The sequence below is a fragment of the Silene latifolia genome, chromosome 2 (genome assembly GCF_048544455.1).
Source record: "Silene latifolia isolate original U9 population chromosome 2, ASM4854445v1, whole genome shotgun sequence".
Lineage (NCBI taxonomy): Eukaryota > Viridiplantae > Streptophyta > Magnoliopsida > Caryophyllales > Caryophyllaceae > Silene > Silene latifolia.
In genome coordinates this window covers 191,513,741-191,533,594 of record NC_133527.1, presented here as the reverse complement: position 1 = coordinate 191,533,594, position 19,854 = coordinate 191,513,741, and the positions used below count along the sequence as shown (strand labels likewise).

Here is a 19,854-nt window from a genome sequence, read left to right as displayed (position 1 = left end):
GAAATCGACAAGTATAACGATTTCGCCATGGAAGCGGGTGCGGTAAAGAACGTACTTATTTTTGCAATGGAATCCAATTTGCAAAAACGCTTCATAGCTCAAAGTGCAAACAAGATTTTCACTACACTCACTAGGGAATTCTCAAAAGCACCGAGAATCGTGACCTATGAGCTTACCACTCGCTTCTTTGATGCGAGACTCGAGGGCCAACCAGTTAGCCCACACATTCTCAAAGATGATTGAGAATGTCGAGAAGATGGAGACCTTTGATTGTAAGATCAGCGAGAACATTGTTATTGACCGCATACTTCACTCACTCCACGATGGTTATTCGCAATTTAGAGCGAATTACTATATGAATGATTTGAAGAAAACTCCCCATGAACTGCACTCCCTCCTCGTACAGACCGAGAAGGACATGAAGTTCAGTGGGAGCATGAAACAAGATGTTCTCGTTGTGTCAAACAAGGGCAAGGGTAAGGGCAAAGTTCAGCCAGGCCTAGCAAAGAGGCAAACCGAAGTTTAAGAAGTCGGGATCAGGTAAGAGTAGGCCTGGTGAGGCAAGTAACTCATCAGGCGCGACAAAGAGCAAGACCGAAAACATGGAATGCCATCATTGCCACAAGACTGGGCATTGGAGGCGTACATGTCCTGTTTATCATGAGGACATAAAAGCAGGTCGCGTTAAACCTGTTGGTATGTCTTCTCCTTCTACTTTTATTCATATGATTGAGATTAACCACGCAAGTTACTTTAACTTGGGTACTTGATACTGGTTGTGGTTCTCATCTGTGTAATCATGTGCAGGGCCTCCGAAATCTCAAGCCTCTCGTAAAGGGTGAGGTTGACCTGCGTGTCGGGAATGGAGCAAGAGTGGCTGCCGTCTCGAGGGGAACATATGTGATCCAGCTTCCTAGCGGATTTGAGTTGTCATTATATGACTGCTATTATGTACCTAGTCTTTCGAAAAACATTATTTCAGTTTCTACACTTGATAAACTTGGTTTTTCATTTGTAATAGAAAATAATACTTGCATTTTCTCATTACACGATATGATTTACTGGCAAAGCGTCTCCATGAACGGAATTTATGTTTTAGATCAGACCACGGAAATATTACACGTAATGAATAAAAAGTTAAAGGTTGGTGACAAAGATCAAACGTATCCATGGCACTGCCGTATGGGACACATTAATGAGAAACGCGTAAAACAGCTCATCAAACATGGAGCTATCTCGGCCTTTGATTTTCAATCATTTGGCACGTGTGAATCATGTCTCATCGGTAAGATGACTCGGATTTCCTTCAAAGGTGTTGGAATGCGCGCTGCTGACCTATTAGGGCTCATACACACGGATGTATGTGGTCCTATGTCAATCACCGCACGAGAAGGCTATAGGTATTTCATCACTTTCACGGATGATTTAAGTAGATATGGCTATGTCTACTTAATGAAGCACAAAAGTGAATCTTTTGAGAAATTCAAAGAATACCAGAATAGGGTGCAGAACCTATTGGGTAGAAAGATTAAAACACTGCGTTCGGATCGTGGTGGCGAGTATCTTTCTCACGAGTTTGATCAACACCTTAAAGATCGTGGGATTGCCTTACGCTTAACTCCACCGAACACCTCAAATGAATGGTGTGTCCGAACGGAGAAATCGAACACTACTTGATATGGTTCGATCCATGATGAGTCACACCGTGTTGCCGACTCATTGTGGGGTTATGCTCTTCTGTCACCGCTCTAATACTTAACCAAGTCCGTCTAAAGTCATTGACAAGACTCCATATGAACTATGGAAGGGAACGGTCCCTAACTTGTCCTTTATACGGGTTTGGGGCTGCGAGGCTTATGTCAAGTGGAGACCTGAAGATAAGCTCGGCCCGCGATCGGTCAAGACATACTTTATAGGTTATCCTAAAGGAACACTTGGTCATTACTTCTATTCGCCAACCGAACAACGTGTTTTTGTTGCGGCTAGTGCGACATTCTTAGAGAAGGAATTTCTCGAGAATGCAAACAGTGATAGAACTTTCGACCTGTCGGAGATTCCAGAACCATTGGAGGAACCTGTTCCTTCAATCCCGGCTGCGGTGAATATTCCTGAGGAACCTAGGAGGTCGGGAAGAGTCTCTATTTCTCCGCATGCATACATTGGTATGGTCGAGGAACATGACATAGATGACGTTCTACTCTTAACGAGTAGTGAACCCGCAACCTATAAAGGTGCCATGACTAGTTCTGACTCAAAGCTATGGCTTGAGGCCATGCAATCCGAGATGGACTCCATGTATGAGAACAACGTGTGGGATCTTGTTGACTTACCTGCTAAGGTTCGTCCCCTTCAATGCAAATGGCTTTACAAGATAAAGCATTCAGTGGAAGGTCAATAAGATATCTACAAAGCACGACTAGTTGCTAAAGGTTTCACACAAGTGCCAGGTTTGCACTACGATGAGATTTTTGCACCCGTAGTCATGCTGCGTTCCATTCGGATTATCTTAGCGATTGCCGCTTTTCATGACTATGAAATTTGGCAAATGGACGTGAAAACCGCCTTCTTAAACGGCTTTTTGGAGGAAGAGTTGTACATGGTACAACCCGAAGGTTTCATCGATCCACAACATCCTAAGAAAGTATGCAAACTTAAGCGTTCCATTTATGGACTTAAGCAAGCATCTCGGAGTTGGAATCATCGCTTCGACCAAGTGATTAAAGAAAATGGATTTACTCGATCGGTCGAGGAACCATGTTTATATATCAAGTCGAGTGGGAGCAAGATTGTCTTCCTAATATTGTATGTCGATGACATACTCCTGATTGGGAATGACATACCTCTCTTAACTTCGGTGAAAGTATGGTTGAAAAACCATTTCCAGATGAAAGATCTGGGAGAGGCACAAAGAATTCTAGGCATCCGTATCTATCGAGATAGATCACGACGGATGCTATCTCTCAGTCAGGAGTCTTACATAGACAAAGTCCTGGAGAGATTCAGCATGACTAACTCCAAGAAAGGGTTTCTTCCCATGGCTCCAGGGGTGCATTTGAGCAAGTCTCAGTCACCAGAGACACCGGAAGAGAAAGAGCGCATGACACGGATTCCTTATGCTTCGGCTATAGGATCAATCATGTATGCCATGATATGCACACGTCCGGACGTGGCATATGCATTGAGTATGACAAGTCGATTCCAACAAAGATCCGGGTGAACCACATTGGCTGGCTGTCAAGAACATTCTTAAGTACCTACGGAGGACTAAAGATTAGACATTGACTTATGGAGGCGATCAAAAGCTATGCGCAACCTGTTCTGTGATGCTAGCTTCCAAACGGATCGAGATGACTCGAAATCTCGATCCGATTCGTTTTTACTCTTAATGGCGCTGCAGTCACCGGAAGAGTTCAAACAAACTGTTACAAAGAGATTCTACGACGAGTCCGAGTACTATGCCGCGTCTGAAGCTACAAAGGAAGCGATATGGATGCGTCACTTCTTACATGGGCTATCTCAGAGTGCCCGGTTCGAATGACCCGATCACCATCTATTGCGACAATAGTGGTGCCATCTTCCAAGCTAAGGAGCCAAAGTCTAGCAACAAGTCTAGACATGTACAACGGAAAGCTCATCTAATCCGGGATTACGTGGAGCAAAAGGAAGTAGTGATAGAAAAGATTGCTACAGATGATAACATAGCAGATCCTCTCACTAAAGCATTACGACAAGATAAGCATGAAGGGCATGTTAATTCCATGGGAATTAAACGTGTTCCTAAGTTGTAGTACTCTTTTATGGATCAGATTCATTCTCTCTTGTACTCTATACGACATCATCGTTTTGATATTATATATATATATTTTGTTTGTCATGTGGATTTGTACGACAAATTTTGAACACCACAAAGTGAACTGAACGAACATTATATCTTTTCAGTCCTTAATTGCCCACATGAGCTGATAACTCTGGCAATTATTTTGTGACGTTGGTTGATGGTGGGTTCAACGAGCCATAAGTCAACCGGTTGACTGACCAATCACAGAGGCGATTTATACGGATATTTCGTAGGACACACTTTTGATATCGACGTGGAGTCCTAAATGTTTTATAACATTCGGTGCCCGGTCGTGGATAGGACCTCCATGGTGATCCTAAGAGTCGATTCTTTTGACTATCGACTGTCTCTTGAGACTACGGCAGATTTTGGGTGACTTTGGTTTCTTTCTCACGGTCATCCGTAACAGGGGCCAAGTAGATTTTTTTCTGGTCATTTCATGTTGTGCTTAGATCGGAAGGAGTCGAGTTGAAGGAAATATTCAGCCTTTATCGTGCTCGATATTTCTCGGGGCCACTCGAGGAGTCAGAATCGAAATGCATGGCCATGCTCGGATACGGATTCGTTTTATCGGTTAAGTTACTCTCTAGTCGGGGAAACCACTCTTGATACGGATCGATTGTAAAATACGACCTTTGTGGATCCGGATCTGCAAATTGTTTTACATTGAGTGGGAGAAATTTTAAATGAATATGAGAATCGGTTATCGCACATACACTTGTACGGACAAGTGGGAGTTTGTTGGGGCAATGTCCTCCGGTTAGTGCGGATAACGTCATTGCACATGCACTTGTACGGACAAGTGGGAGCTTGTTGGGGTTGGTGTCCTTAACAATTAGTGCAAGGACTTATAAACCTCTAAAAGGATCAAAGGGCATACTTTTAGTATTATTATCGGTTGATCCACGTTTATCAATAACGGTTGGCTTGCTAGATAAGTTTGACGTTATTGTCATACGGATGGCGGTGATCAACTGGTCCCTAAAAGTCACACCTATAGGATACGTTTGAGAGACGTGACGGTATGAAAATACAAATCATGTAGATGCCAAATTTCGACTAACCAGTTAGTCCGAGTTATTTGACTAGTAATTAGTCAAAATGTGATGTTGAGATATTATATTTAATACGGATTAGATATCATGGGCTAAGGCGAATTAACCAGTTAATTCGTAAAATTAAATATAAGCGTTTTATATTTAATTAATGTATATTGAATTAATTATACAATATCGTCTTTGTCGGACATGTATTAATACTTCAACTAACCCGTGTTATTAGTTGATGTTTTAATAGCCGATAACCGATGACGATTTATAATAAACCGCGTCATATACATTTAGCAATTTATGAGCCGGTTCACGAGGTAAAATTAAGAGGAAGTGGAAGCCCACTTCCCCATGAAAAACCCACGGCTGGCCGAGGTTAACAAAAGGAGAGACTCCCTCTCCTTTTGACCTAGACAATTTTTTTTACAGAAAACTAGGGTTTTGGAGACATTTTCTCTCTGAAACCTAGATCTCACATCTCGAAAACCTCACAACAAGTTCTCTCAATATTGCAAGGCAATCAGAGAACAACTTCTAGCACAAGGGCATATCTCGGACAGGTCTTGGGTGCAACAATTAGGAGGAAATCTCTGTTGATTTCTGTTCTTTACGCCGCACTATAAAGGACCCGAGGTTAATTCTTGTTCCTTATCGTTTCTCTATTGTATTTATGTTTTATGACGATAATCGCATGTTAAATTTACGTTATAGTCCTTAATTTAAAGGGTCTTATACGGATATTACCCCACATATTTAGGGTTTTGTTTTTATCCTAGGGTTCCATCTTTCAATGCACGATTATGGGCAGCGGGCGAATGGACTTGAAACGGAATGGTGTCTTAAGACCCCACATGTTTCGACATTACGTCATTACGGTAATTTTTCTATTATACGGAGTAATAAATTTACAGATATTATCTTAGATTCTTAGAAGACGCGTTAGAAAAATTAATAGTTTTTTTTTTTCCAAGTGTAAAAAGAGTTATAAGAGCAATGTTGATGCTGACGTAATATAAATCCAGGTTATGAGCCGTTGAGCACCATATGTTATAACTACTAAGCTAGTTATCATTTGCAGAAAAACCGATATAGTATTATCTGAGATTAATGTTGTTAATTAGTTACTCTAAGAAACGTATGCTTGAGTTAATAAAAAGTCACCCATAATAAAGAAACACGAATCAAATTTTAATCTGTAAGTGATATTGAGGCTATCTTATAAACTCGGAAATTTATCCTATAGTCGTGTGTAGTTGTGTACATACAAGGTGACGATGGTGAACCACACCACCGTCATCTAAGCAATGAAGCACATATACAATCATACAAAATCTGCATAAAATCAGCTTACATTGACATTTCATTCTTTTGTCAACTAAAAATGATGGTAGTAAGCTGTTTAGCCAGATCATTTTGCTCTACCTAGAGGCATTAATTATAAGGTTGGTCCAAAATAATGATGCATGCTTAGTTATTGAATCGTGGAGTATGTGTTTGTTATTATATTCTAAATTAGCAACTACGGAGTATATGTATAATCTACTACCAGGGGTGTTTAAGGCCACGGGCAACCACGGGCGTGAGAACCGGACCTCCGCTTTTGGTCACCGTATTATTAATGAAATTCAATACAAATCTTGAAGTATAATATACTTGTGCATTCATTTTGGGGCCTCATTTTTTCGTGTCGCACTGAGCCTCTATTTGTTTTAAGACGCCCCTGTCTACTACTACTAATATTAGCAAATAATACACTCTCTAAATCAAATGTGGTATATCGTTTTTTATTACAACTCATTTTTTATATACTACTAGTAACGAAATTATGGTTTGGTCAATTACATATGAACTGTCATTCTTTGAACAAGACGGCTATGTAAATCAAACCTCTTTGACTTCTTATATCAAATGTACAATGATGTGGTGTAACTAATAATTATTCCAAATGTATAACGCTCCCTCCGTCTCTGTCATTTATTTACCTTTTATTTTGACACAAAGACTAAAAAAAGAGAGAAGGGCTAATTATTTGATGATATATAAGTGGAACAAATTGAGTGTAAAAGATCACTTTGTTCATCAAAAGCATTCCCAAGATAGAAAGGGTAAACAATTGACCGAGACAGCTAAAATGGAATACGTAAACAAATGACCAGGACGAAGGAAATATTAGTATTATGGTAGTTGGATGGTGTTTAAGTTTTTGAGTACTCAAAAGTTTAGGTTCAAGTCATAAGAACACGTATTAATTTTTTGTTTGGTTCGCTTTAGAGTTGTATGGTGGATAAGAGGTGGTACGAAATTTTAAGGGGTTTAGATATAATAAAATCCATCAAACTTTTAGCTTTATTCCTGAATGAGCTAATCAAAACACAGACTTTTAGGGCTTGTTTGGTTAAATGTATTTAAATTGATTGAAATGGAGTGTGATATCAGTTAGAATTTTTCATACTTGCTCATACTTGTTTGGTAAAAAAAATTATTGAGAGAATATAGTTAGAAACTTAGAGGTATAGATTAGATGAATATGAAATTTCAAGGGGTTGGAAACTTAGAATACAGTTAGAATTCATCAAGTATTTTGATTTCATTTTGATTTCATTCCAAAAACCTTCACTCAAACACCAGAATGTATTAAATTTGTTTTAATCCATTCCAAATGCGTCAATAAAGCACCACTGAAATAAATCAAACTCATTCCATAAAACAGGTCTAAATAAATCGTTAAAAACGGTTTCAACTTATATCATCGTGATTGATAATGCCTCAAAAGAGTTGAGTTTAAATATCTATATATACAGTTAACAACCATATTAACAAGGAAAATGAAAGGGCGCCACCCGGTGACACACAATTTGAACGTCACCCTATCACTATCCTATTAACAATAAGGTCATTATTTTTCATGTGCATATTTATCATTTTACTCGGCCTTCTTATTTCAACCCATCTCTTTCTACATTCTACCCATGTTAGTTCTCTCTCTTTCAAATTATTCCCACAACAAAAATGTACCTTAAATGGAAAATAATAAGGCTCACCAAGTTAACCTAGACCAAATTCATTAAGATTTGATCCTTGATCCTTAATCATTTGAGTTTTGATATTCATCAATTCCAGTCTAAAACCGTTTAATTTCTGTGCATACACAATAAATCTAAACTTACTTTTATATGACTAATTGCGACTTACAAAGAAAACAAATACACTATATACCTTCAAAAGACATTGGCGCTGTTTGGTAATAAGTAGATTGCTATTAGCAGAAGCAGATTGGTCAAACAGATTATAAATGACAGATTGGATTAACAGGTTTGACTAGTATATTTCAATTAGCAGATTTAGTAGAAGTGTTTGGTAATTAGCAGATTTTGGTTAATAGATTGTTGTACATATGTGTAAATTGTTGACGAATTCGTATTTCACAATCTACTAATGTGAATATGCTGGGTAAAGCAGCATATTGAAAAACAGTAGATTGAGCTACAGTCTACTATTTCAATATGTCATTTACCAAACACTCAAAATAGTAGATTGATGAGTCAAACATGCTAAAAGCCTTGAATATGCTGAAAAATTCTCAATCCGCCGTTTACCAAACACCCCCATTATAAACTCACTATCACCTTTTATTAAATGATAGTTCAAACAATTAATTTACTTGCTTTAGTTTAATTAATATTTAGTTATCTTATACTCCCTCCTATCCACTCTTTTCTTCCCTATTTCCTAAAACGGATTATTCAAGTTTTCTTCCCCTTTCCTTTTTGAGAAAGTTTTTATTAATATTATACTCTTACCTCTTTCCACTCATCAAACCCCACTATATACTTTATTAATATTTAATTCTAATTATTCTTAACTCTCTCCAATAACCAAACCCCACCCATCTCCTTTATTAATATTTAATCATAATTATTCATACCTCTCTCCAATTACCAAACCCCACTCATATATTTATCAATATTATACTCCCCACCCTTAATCTCCGTGCCCACTTCAAAGGGGAAAAAAAGGATGGATGGGAGGGAGTATTTATAGTCGAAAATGTTAGTTATTGGTCTAAAACCAGACCCGATATGGTCGACAAACTCGGATTCAGTCCAGCACGAAACCATTCATAAAATTTATAAAGTACTCTTTACTAATGAATCGTGAGTTCAATACATCTTATTTAGCAGAAAAACCGTCCACCTACTTCAGCTCGGTCTAAGCTCGACCCCAATTCGCTTGGGTGTTTCCCCAAGCTCAACTTTCACTTAAAATTGGGCAATCATCAAGGACCATACAAAGATTATGTCAATCCAACAACAAATATTCACATATAAGAAATTAAGCACACATTGTAAACTAAATCAAACCGCCATTAATACAGCTACGAGTAGCTCCATAAAAATGGCGGCTTGTCTTACTTCCTCCATACATTCTCTTGCATTTAATCCATCATTAAATTTCACTACACAAATTAGAGGAAGAAGAATAAGAACAACAAGGGTAAAATCTCGAAATTTGATCATTGCAGCTTCATCTAGTACCCAAAATTCCTCTGAAAAATCGTCAAAGTTAGTAACTTTTTTGGGTAAAGGAGGTTCTGGTAAGACCACTGCTGCTGTCTTTGCTGCACAGGTTAGCCCACTTTCCGATAATACTCCCTCCGTCTCAATCATTTGTTTACGTTTGATTAAAATACCCGTCACAAAGAATAAAGAAGGTAAACAAATCATTGAAATTAAGAGATTATTTATTTATTGTATTGGTGACACTATTTTGTTTCAGGTATGTAATTGCTAATGAATAACCGGAATTTTTTGGTGGGGTATTGATTTAGGTTAGATATTACTCCCCGGTCATTTGTTGTCCTTTTCCATATTTGGGTGTCTTAGTGAGTTGTTATCCTTACTATTTTAAGAATGAACTTAATGAACAATTTGATTATTCACACTCAATTTGTTCCACTTGTCATTTGGTAATTAGCCTCCTCCTCTTTCCTTGGTATTTGTGCCAAAACTAAAGGATAACAATTGACAGGGACGGAGGGAGTCGTTTGGTAAATGATCTTGTTTTGTCATGTATCGAAATCGATAGTTAATCTTAGTCCATGTTTAGTTGAATGAAATCGCGAGGATACTGTAATGAAACTCTAGTAATATGAATGTGTGATGGTGTTTGCATAGGTTGAAATTGAATAGGGTTTTTGCATTAGTTGGTGCATTCAACTTTAATCTGCTAAGGTGTTTGGTTGGTGTAATCACAATTGCAATATGACGCAGATGTCAATTAGCTTAATTGATGATGTGGTTGAGTGTGGTACTCATGACATGGATTTGAAACCCGTCAACATTACAATTTACAAGTGCCCTTAAGATCAAAAGTAAAAAATTAACAGTTGGAGTGTGACGGGTTATCATATAGAGGAGATAATGGTGAGAATCGGAAAGTGGGAGCGCTATGTCAAGAAGTGTACCAATGATCCTTCTTTAGAATGGGTTTGCATTGAGCCATCAAGTAACCAAGTTGTAATTAGCTTTGGTTGCTTGTGAATTTTGATGAGCATTGCAACTTAATGAAAGATTACATACTCGCAGTTGTTTTTGTTAGCAAGATCACTAAATATACGTTTAGGGTGCGCTTGGATAGGGGGATTTGGAGGGAAATGGAGGGGAGTGAATTCCCTTTGTTTGGTTAGTAAAATGGAAGTAGGGGATTTTGAGATGAGCTAAGCGAAATTGGATAATTTGGAGGGAAAACTCTCTTCCTCCACTCCCCTTCCCCTTGCCTCCCTCCCTTTCCCTCCATTGTTTTGTATCCAAGCAACGTCTTAATGTTTTAAGCTATCTGACAATTGAAAATGGCATTATCCAACATGCAATGATGTTTTGAAAGGTTGATCCTTTTTCTGAGAGCATTAAATAAATGTCCTTTTGTACTTTTATATTTTGGTGCAATTCTCGATTCATGTTTCATTATGGGGTCATTTGGAACAGCGCAACCCCGCTTATCCTGCCATTTGCAGGAGCCCTTAAGACATTAGGGTAGTTCTGTATTACTTGGTGTTGCATTTCACGGCAGTCTGCTGAACTTATTTCATTGGATTTTTTTTCTTGCTTACTATTTGGGAATGAAGCTTGACATGGTCTCCGACGTGTAATTGACGCCTTTTTTCTCTTCTTTTTTTCCAACTATAACCAGCATTATTCAAAAGCAGGGCTTAGCACATGCTTGGTTACACATTCCCAGGATTTCGCAGCTGAGTACCTTCTAAATTGTAAAATTGGAAAAGATCCTGTTGTATGTAGCGACAACCTCTCGGCTGTTAGGTTGGAAACATCTAAAGTGTGTTTATTCTTACTTTTATATGGCTTTCTTCTAACTGAAAGTTCTACTATCACATCTGCCTCAAGCTGATTTGGTTACGATGATTACAGATGCTTGTTGAGCCTCTTAAGCAACTAAAGAAAGCTGATGCACGTGTAAATATCACCCAACGGGCTCTTGAAGGGGTAGGTATGTAAAAATTTTAGTTTAATCTTACTCTGCAGAGTGTTTCTTGTGCGAACATTCATGTTTCTGTTTTCTATTTTGTTATTCTTGTGTCCTTAGATTGTCGGGGAAGAGCTTGGGGTGCTTCCTGGAATGGATTCGATTTTTTCTGCTTTTGCTATTGAGAAGTTTGTGGGATTTCTGGGAGTTAAAGCTTTTGAAAGTAAATATAAGGACAAGTTTGATGTTATTGTATATGACGGCGTTAGCACTGAGGAAACTTTGCGAATGATGAGTGCTGCAAACAGTTCAAGGTGATGAGATTTGTTGACCCTACTTCACTCAGAACTTTCCTGTCATTTTTTTCGCTTATTCTTCTCTTATTGCAGGTTGTACATTAAGCATCTACGGAGCGTAGCTGAAAATACTGATATTGGAAGATTAATCGGTCCCTCCTTGTTAAGTTTGGTAGATGAGGCAATGAGTGAAAGTGGTAGCAGCTCTAGTTTTAATGGCCGGCTCAGTACCGAAATATGGGAATCTCTTGAGAAACTTCTTGAGGTAATAGAAGATAAATACAACACTAACCTTCGTTTGGATTGAGAGATTTGGAGAGAAAGGAAAGGGAGGGAAAGTAAGAGATTTAAAATCTTTTGTTTGGATAAGAAATATTGGTAAAGAGAAATGGAGGGGGAGAGATTTGGAGGGATTCATTTTCCTTTCTCCAAGGCCAATCAAAATCTCTCCAACATAGGAAAGATTTGTAGGGAAAATGTATCCAAACAACCACTTCCTATTCTCCCTCCCCTTCTCTCCCCTCCCTTTCCTTTCCCTCTATCCCCCTCCCCTCCCTTTCCCTCCTATTTTGCTATCCAAACAAGCCCTAAGAGTATAAGTTTATAAAATTTCCTCAGATAATTCATAATTATAGGAGATATTGAAGATTGAAGTATTGAACTGTGTATTAACAACAACAACAACATCAGAGCCTTAATCCCAAAATGATTTGGGGTCGGCTGACATGAATCATCCTTTAGAACCGTTCATGGGTGAACACACACCTCAAAATGCGGAAAAAATAGAGAAGGGAAAAATGAAAAACTAAAAGGGGGAGTGAAACATAATACAAAAGTTAAGGTTTATAGGTTTTAAAATCGGAGTCCCGATTTCTTTTATAAAAACTTAAAATTTAAATCGAGAATAAAGATTAAAACGATTTTAACTGTGTAAAAACTGACATAAAAAAAAACAATAACTTTTATAGTAATTTTGTGTGTGCAAAAATGTTGTTGAGGTTTCTTCAATTATGGCTTTAGTGCTCTGTCTTCAGAAAGGAGCGTCTGCCTTCGCAAATCCACAAAAGTTTGGTTGCTACATTGTCGCAGATCCATGCAATCCCATCTCTGTGAGTACTGCATTGCGTTATTGGGGATGTACAATCCAAGCGGGTGCACATGTTTCAGGTGTATTTGGCATAAGTTCCCAACAACCTTCTTCAGAGTTGATGGAAGGCGTCAAAAGAAGTTTCTCACCTCTGCCATTTGCTTCGGTTCCAAATATCCCGTATCATTCGACCTTGGATTGGGATCAGATTATTTCGAGTACTCAAAGTAAGGACGCAGTAAGTCTTCTTCCTCTGCCTAAGGAGAAGCCAAAGAATGTTATATCATCAGTCAAGTTTGATCCCTCAAAAAGATGCATCGTCTTATTCATGCCCGGTTTTGACAAGTCAGAAATCAAGCTCTATCAGGTACGCTTTTTGCTCTTACTATTTAAATGTTCACGACGAGGTAGATCCGTCATTCACTAGTTTAAGATATTTGATCTCTTTTTTGTTTTCTTTCCTTTCTCTGTCTTGCAATTCTTAACTATGGCATGGTGATCTATCAACTTTTCGAATAACTGTGACTCTCGGCCATATTGAGTCCAATCGATGTCGTCTATCTGGCGTTCTTTGGAACACACAAGTTTTTCTTTTTTGCCGATTCAGTTGAGATCCAAACACGGGTATGTCGGTTAGGCACGAGATTTTATACCGAAAACATGAAATTTTTTTAAAGGCAGTATGACATTGCACAAGCAGCTGCACCAAACGTTTATAATAGGACTCGGCCGTTTTTTGTCGCAATAATGTTGAAACATAGGAATACAAGTCATGGCAGTAGGTTTTATTCCTCAAGTTGATGCATGATGATCGGTGTTCTAGTTAAATCCCTTTCCAAGCTTTATTACGAGTGTTTGACCGACAAAAATTTCGGATTTGGTATGTGCAGTATCGAGGTGGGAGTGAGCTGGTGGTGGAAGCTGGAGATCAGAGAAGGGTAATAAGGCTACCTCGTGAAATACAAGGCAAAGTCGGAGGTGCCAAGTTTACTGACAGGAGTCTTGTAATTACATTAAAGTAACGATGTTAGGAAGGTATGTAATCAGAATGCCATAGACATTTGACAGACTAAAGAGAGCTTCACCCTGTTCCGGGAGACTGCATGACCACTGAATTGCTGGAAAATAAATGCAGATTTTGATTCATTGCATTTTTTATGTAATCAGAATGCCAGTTATTTTAATGAAATTAATAACAAACAAGAATTGACAGAACCAGTGGAAGGAATCACAACTTTTATATTTTGACCTATCTTCACCGGTTTGTGATTGAACACAACTCGGATCTTTGAATGTATTTGTGCTTTCTACATCAAAACCTTCAGCAAACTGCAATAGGAAAACTATTTCAGGCAAATAGGTCGTGCTTAATACTCGAGATTGCCTGACCTATATACAGTGTACACGCCCTTAATGAAGTTTACTTTTTCGGACACTAAGACTTGCGACAGCCTACAAGGAGCGAGGAGGGATCATGCCCAGCCCTCGCAATCCAGTTACAAAATGTACAGGTTCCTAGAGACAGGTTATTACACAAATGCAATCAAATGGGAAACCAGAGATTGGCTAGTCCTACCACTCAATATTGTCCATCACAATTCACATCTCCATCGCCGTCCCACCTCCTCAAGAACCTTTGACCGAGCTTTGCTTTTCCTTGCTTCATCTTCAATCCAGGATCTGTACCAACAAATATGAAAATATGTAATCAGCTCTATTCTAAACTGTTCTAAACAAGCTTGACAGAAAAGAAGATAAAGAACAGGTTTGCCTCCAAATAGACTAGCTGTTGAAAACTTGGAACTTACAATATCTACTATCTCGTAGATATGCTGCATTTGACATAGTTACATAGAAAGTTACAGAATGAGATTTCAAGGACGCAAATAACATGACTCCACGACGGCAACATCATGAACATCCTATTATGTTCCAGCAGTTTCTTAATCAAAATCTCAAATTTAATGACGAAATGATCAGAAGATGTCTAAATTTGCTTGACCAAATTAAATACGGGCGCCTCAAACACCTAGAGTCTTTCTAATAAACCAGCTGCCTGTCCTATAGTTTTGTTACTGGTGTACTAACTTTAGCTCTAATTTCAGGTAAAGTGCAAAGTTGTGTTATACCTCAGAATCCGAAGAGCTTCTATCTCAGCCTCAAGCACAGACTTGGCATCAACTACTCCTTCGTTCTTAATTCGCAACTCGTATCTAAGATTTTGAACATTTTCTTCCTCAATTAGTTGATGAGCCCTCTCTGATATAAGCTTCTCGGACATTTCATTGACTTCTTCTTTCAGGCGATTTAAAAGTTGCTTCTGACAGTCGATAGCAGCTCTCTCCCTTGAAAATCCATTAAATGCACTCTCCAGAGCTATTTTCTCCTTCTCCAACATATTGATGGCATCCATGTATAACTGCTGTACCTCCAGGCCATGGGCTTTCTCCTCTTGCATCTTTTGAGCCCAATACCGCTCTATGTCCCCTCGATCTAGCAACTCCTGTTTAATTTCCTCTTTTGCAACAATTCTAGAAGTTTCCTCAGCTTCTAATCTCAACAGTTCATTCTGAATAGCTTCAGTCATCCGACCACTTGTAAGCGCAACCGCCGCTTGGGCGACTGTTGAGGGTTTGTTTGGTTGAAGCCGCCTAATTTGTCCTGCAACAGTAGAATATTGTAACCTTTGAAAAAGTCATAGATCAAGTAAACTAACACCTCCCTCTGAAGTTTACTGTCCCATTTGACTTTGGGGTCGATTGATGTTAACTTTGACCATTTATTTATCCAAATATACGAGAGATAATGTAAATTTATTACTTCGTTTGTTTGATTCATAAAGCTAGTATTTTTCACATTTTAACATTTCAGAATTGTACTGTTGTCAAAAAAAACATTCAGAAATCAGAATTGTGTAAATATTGTATACTGTGGAAAAAAATAGTCAAAATTGACATCCACATATAAGTAGAGAACAATGTAAATTCACCACCCTTGATTTGTTAAAACTACTGCTTTCACATAATCATTTTAGAAACTGTGCAACTGTTGTACAATGTGAGAAAAAATAGGTTAGAGTAAACATCGTTTGACCATCAAAGTATAAATGGGGACTCTACAAATGAGATTTTTTTTTTGTTCAGCTGCAACCAATAAAAGCGATCTTTTTTGGCGGAAGGGGTAGTGGGAGAAAGGAGAGAAACAAAGGTGGTGGAACAAACCAAAAACTCTTCTGAGGATGCTCTTGTCTCCAGCAATCATGTCCATGAGAAGTCCTGACCCGTCATCTGAGCTTATCTCCCTTACATCTAGTAGGTTCATTTTTTGATTCAATATCTGGACTGTTAAAAAGTCAGGCTTTGGGAGCGTTGGGACAGCGAAACAGTGTCTAGCACCAAAATTTCATATCACCTAAAAAAATCTGAAATATTTCTACCTCGTGATTTTCTGAGGCAGCAAAATCATACTCTAGCTGAGCTCTCCAATCTATGAGATCCCACCGTGAAACAAATCTACAATATTGACAGATATATGTGTTAAAGGCTTAAAGCTATAAAGGACCAGACCTCTTGTAATTCAGACATTCAGTCTTAGATCCATGATTACCTTTCAGGAGAAAAATAGAAGTAGTGTTTCGGTGATAGTTTGCTTGACACAACACCAGCTTCGGCTAGGGCTGAAATTCAGTTACAGCAGTTATTTCTTGCATTAAAAGTAGTTTTGCACCATAATGTCTAGCCCTGATAATTACCTTGAATAGAGTTAAAATCTTGGTCTCTGGGAGACACATCTTCATATGCAGATATGAAAGACCCGCCAAGAGCTATTGCAGCACTTATTTTGTATTTCGGGTTCCTACAAATATAAGATAAGTATAGTAAACGCATAGAAGCATGCAATATAGAGATGCAAAGTTTGTAAGCATATAATATTGTGATGTCTCAAAGCAACGCAAAGAAAACTGCGAGTAAATGGGAAAATGGTAAGGTACCTTTCCAACAATGAACTGGCTCTTACTAACCATCTTGCATAATCTCTACGCGTACAGAGCTCATCAGCTTTGACATCATCATCTATAATCTGCATACCTTAACCACGTTTCAGATACCTATGCTCAGAACTCAAACCAAGTTTCATGCAGGCACAGGAACCAGGCACTCTTGAGTTTTTTACACGAAACGAAGAAAAGGAGAGTAGTTGGGAGGAGAAATAGAGAGGGAAAAGAACCCCCACTGATACGATGCAAGGCAATAAAAACCCTAGCAGAAAAATTGGTGTGGGCTGGGCCAATAGAGCCGTAGAGGCAATATGCTAACTACAGAACTTTTTATTATGATGCTATAACGTCCTTGATAAGAATAACTATTAACTTGTCAAGTCAGCAGAATACTGTAACAGTGCTTCAATAACATGACAGATGAAAATACTAAGTGCAGATGAAGACGGCGAGATTAAAATTAAATCGGTATCCAAAATGGAAAAAATCCATGAGCTGCACAAATGGTAAAGATGAAGTTCCTATGGTTGCTGGAGATGAGAATGTGAAAAAATTACTATCCCAGAATGTGAAACCCATGTCAGTCAGACACCGCTCGAAGTATTGAACAGGGATAAAGTCTGAGAGCCATACATGGGGGTGATTTAAAAAAATTCCATATTTTTGGCCTATCATGACAGGAGTGTCGTAAGGACATGTGAAAAACAACCAAAGTGAAAAATCGAGGTTGCAAAGGGAAAAACCATGTTAGTCATACAAAGTGGACTTTTTGGAAACCAACAAAATGACCCTTTATCTGCATGAACTTTACAAATTAATATCATCACTCGTACATTGTTTAAGTTACCTAACCCCTAAGTAATAGAGTAAACAAACAACCTGTTATAAGAATAGTAAAACAAAAATGTAAAAGCAACTGCTAACAAAGCCTCGTACCCACCATATCTAAGAATCAAATATAACAAAGGTGGCAAGCATGTGAAAAAAAATATTCCTGAAAACAAACCTTCAATTTCTTCAACATATGCACAGCTTCTTGCTGAGTGGAATCCAGAGCGACGGTAATGATACGAGACTGGGGTTTTTCTGAAAAATAAAATTTCTATTTATTATTTATAGGATTTCTTCGTTTCTCTGCCTTAGAGTAGGCTTAATGACAAATAAACTTATACAAGAACATTTTGCTAAACCAAACCAAATAGAACCCACTCCGGATAATAAAATCCCTCTTAGTAAATCGTTAACTTCAACTAACTGCCCCTACGTGGAAGTTCCTTCCTCATCCTCACCATCTTGACTGGGAAAAAAAGTGTCGAACAAAAGAATGTAGCATTGAAGATATTTGTTATGCTATAGTATGAGTAGTAACTACCTGATATCACAGGCTCAGTAACCACGGCAGGGGATTCGATCTCGTCCGTCTCAGATACCGCATGTTGTTCACTAGTAGCAGCATCATAATCAACTGCTCCGGTTTCTTCAGCGACAACCGTAACAGGCACTGTCAAACTAGAAGATGAACTCCATAATGGCAATCTAAATCCTGTAAAGAAAAAAGAAAAAAAACATAAATTTAAAGCAGTAAAACCTTTAAACAAACCACCAATATCCGGATATTCATATCAGATGGTCCTGGAGCCTGTAATTACTGCCTAACATTAAACTAGTAAGTCCAACTCAATTCATCATATCAAGCCAACCAAATGCAAACAATAAAAAGAGCATTACGCAAGTGCCTCAACTCTCAAGGGGTCCTACAAATTACGAGGTAAGGGAGGTTGGTATTCGGAACATAGAAAGGTTGCTTCTAGATGAAGCAAAATGAAAGCTTCATCATTCTACTTAGTAATAAAAAGAAGCTCAACCAATACAATGAGTCACTGTGACTTATTCCATTGTACTCCCTCTGTCCTGGTCATTTGTTGTCCTTTGGTTTTGGCACAAAGACCAAGGAAAGGGGAGGGGGCCAATTACTAAATGATAAGTAGAATAAATTGAGTGTGAATAATCAAATTACTCATCAAATTCATTCCTAAAATAGAAAGAACAACAAATGACTGAGACACCCAAAAATGAAAGAGGACAACAAATGACCGGGACAGAGGGAGTAATCGAGAACCAATAGCAATAATGAGCCTTTGACTCCATTGAAAACCAAGCAATTGTAAACAATACACTCAAATAAACAACAAAGAAAGAAAGGAATAAAGTAAAGCTAAAGAAAAGTGTTACCCTTGACGGTAATTGAAAAGCGAGCTAGAACAGCAAGCAGAAGAACAACCGAAGTTCCGACACCGACAACCAAAAATCTTTGATATGCTCCTCCTACACAGTACACACCAACAGAAATCCGCATCAAACCTCCAGCAATCATTTTTGCCATCAAATGTGCTACAACAAGGCCAGCACCAATGGGAAGGGAATTCGGGAATCGGGATAACTCCGTCTTAACCACTAGGCTAATAAACATGGGAATTAAGAATAAAATTCATAATTAAATTAGAAATGCAATATGAAGATGTAAGGAGGATACCTGAGGGTTCGGAGGAAGGGGGGCGGGGAGTCTGAAACCATCCGCGAAAGTGATCGGCGGCGAGGCGGTCATCGTCGGAAATCCAAGTTAAGGCATCGGCGACGGCGGAAGGGCGGCGGAGGAAGGTGGTGGAACGGCGGAGTGAGAAATTGGAGAGGATTGTGTTAAGGCGACGGCGGCGAGAGGAGAGTGAGTTACGGCGGTTGTGACGGTGGTGGTGGTGGGTGAGGAGAGAAAGTGATGTGTAAGGGTGAGGGATCAGCGTTGTGAACATCGTCGATTGATACTTTTGAGGGTCGTTGAAGGGGAGGTTTGTTATGACTTATGACTGGTGACTGGCAGTGTGGCTTTGTTGCCAACTTGCCAAATATTATTCAAACTTGGACTCAACAAAATTAAATATATTAACCTCTAAATTAAATTCGACACGATCAAACTGACCAACTCGACTCATGGATAGAGGTGACCACAGGTCGGGTTGGTTGTTGGCTAGACCAACTTTAATCCGACCCAGGGTTAAGATTTCGCATTTCTCTATAGAGTAATTGATTCACTCGATAATTGATTGATATTC

General features: G+C 38.6%; 3 protein-coding genes across 5 annotated transcripts in view; 1 reads left to right on the top strand and 2 right to left on the bottom strand.

Moving 5' to 3' along the window:
* The window catches only part of LOC141644049 (putative transmembrane ascorbate ferrireductase 4), a 150,835-nt gene that overhangs the window by 128,086 nt on the left and 2,895 nt on the right, over positions 1–19,854 (bottom strand). The window lies entirely within an intron of this gene.
* On the top strand, positions 9,117–15,412 carry LOC141644035 (ATPase GET3D, chloroplastic). Of its 2 annotated transcripts, XM_074453450.1 has the most exons (8): positions 9,117–9,513; positions 11,077–11,220; positions 11,313–11,387; positions 11,488–11,681; positions 11,757–11,928; positions 12,698–13,117; positions 13,641–14,515; positions 14,856–15,412. In XM_074453450.1, exons 1-7 carry the CDS (start codon positions 9,184–9,186, stop codon positions 13,770–13,772), a joined length of 1,467 nt encoding a protein of 488 aa, XP_074309551.1. In that variant the 5' UTR covers positions 9,117–9,183; the 3' UTR covers positions 13,773–14,515; positions 14,856–15,412. The 2 variants fall into 2 exon arrangements, with proteins under 2 accessions (XP_074309551.1, XP_074309552.1); XM_074453451.1 differs by lacking the exon at positions 14,856–15,412 and having other exon boundaries at positions 9,259–9,513; positions 11,077–11,222; positions 13,641–13,956.
* LOC141644034 (uncharacterized) lies at positions 13,970–19,704 on the bottom strand. 2 transcript variants are annotated; one of them, XM_074453449.1, is made up of 12 exons: positions 19,281–19,662; positions 18,980–19,072; positions 18,120–18,290; positions 17,754–17,833; positions 16,742–16,830; positions 16,502–16,605; positions 16,357–16,426; positions 16,187–16,262; positions 15,972–16,086; positions 14,880–15,411; positions 14,327–14,430; positions 13,970–14,079 (listed from the first exon to the last, which is right to left on the bottom strand). In XM_074453449.1, exons 1-11 carry the CDS (start codon positions 19,552–19,554, stop codon positions 14,343–14,345), a joined length of 1,692 nt encoding a protein of 563 aa, XP_074309550.1. In that variant the 5' UTR covers positions 19,555–19,662; the 3' UTR covers positions 13,970–14,079; positions 14,327–14,342. The 2 variants fall into 2 exon arrangements, with proteins under 2 accessions (XP_074309550.1, XP_074309549.1); XM_074453448.1 differs by having other exon boundaries at positions 13,970–14,430; positions 19,281–19,704.

Coding starts and splice junctions, on each gene's coding strand:
- LOC141644035 (XM_074453450.1), top strand. CDS start 9,184: ATGTCAATCCAACAACAAATATTCACATATAAGAAATTAAGCACACAT. Junction 11,388..11,487: donor CCCAACGGGCTCTTGAAGGG/GTAGGTATGTAA, acceptor TTGTGTCCTTAG/ATTGTCGGGGAAGAGCTTGG. Junction 11,929..12,697: donor CTCTTGAGAAACTTCTTGAG/GTAATAGAAGAT, acceptor CTCTGTCTTCAG/AAAGGAGCGTCTGCCTTCGC.
- LOC141644034 (XM_074453448.1), bottom strand. CDS start 19,554: ATGTTCACAACGCTGATCCCTCACCCTTACACATCACTTTCTCTCCTC. Junction 16,087..16,186: donor CTGCCTCAGAAAATCACGAG/GTAGAAATATTT, acceptor TTAACAGTCCAG/ATATTGAATCAAAAAATGAA. Junction 15,412..15,971: donor CATCCTCAGAAGAGTTTTTG/GTTTGTTCCACC, acceptor CTACTGTTGCAG/GACAAATTAGGCGGCTTCAA.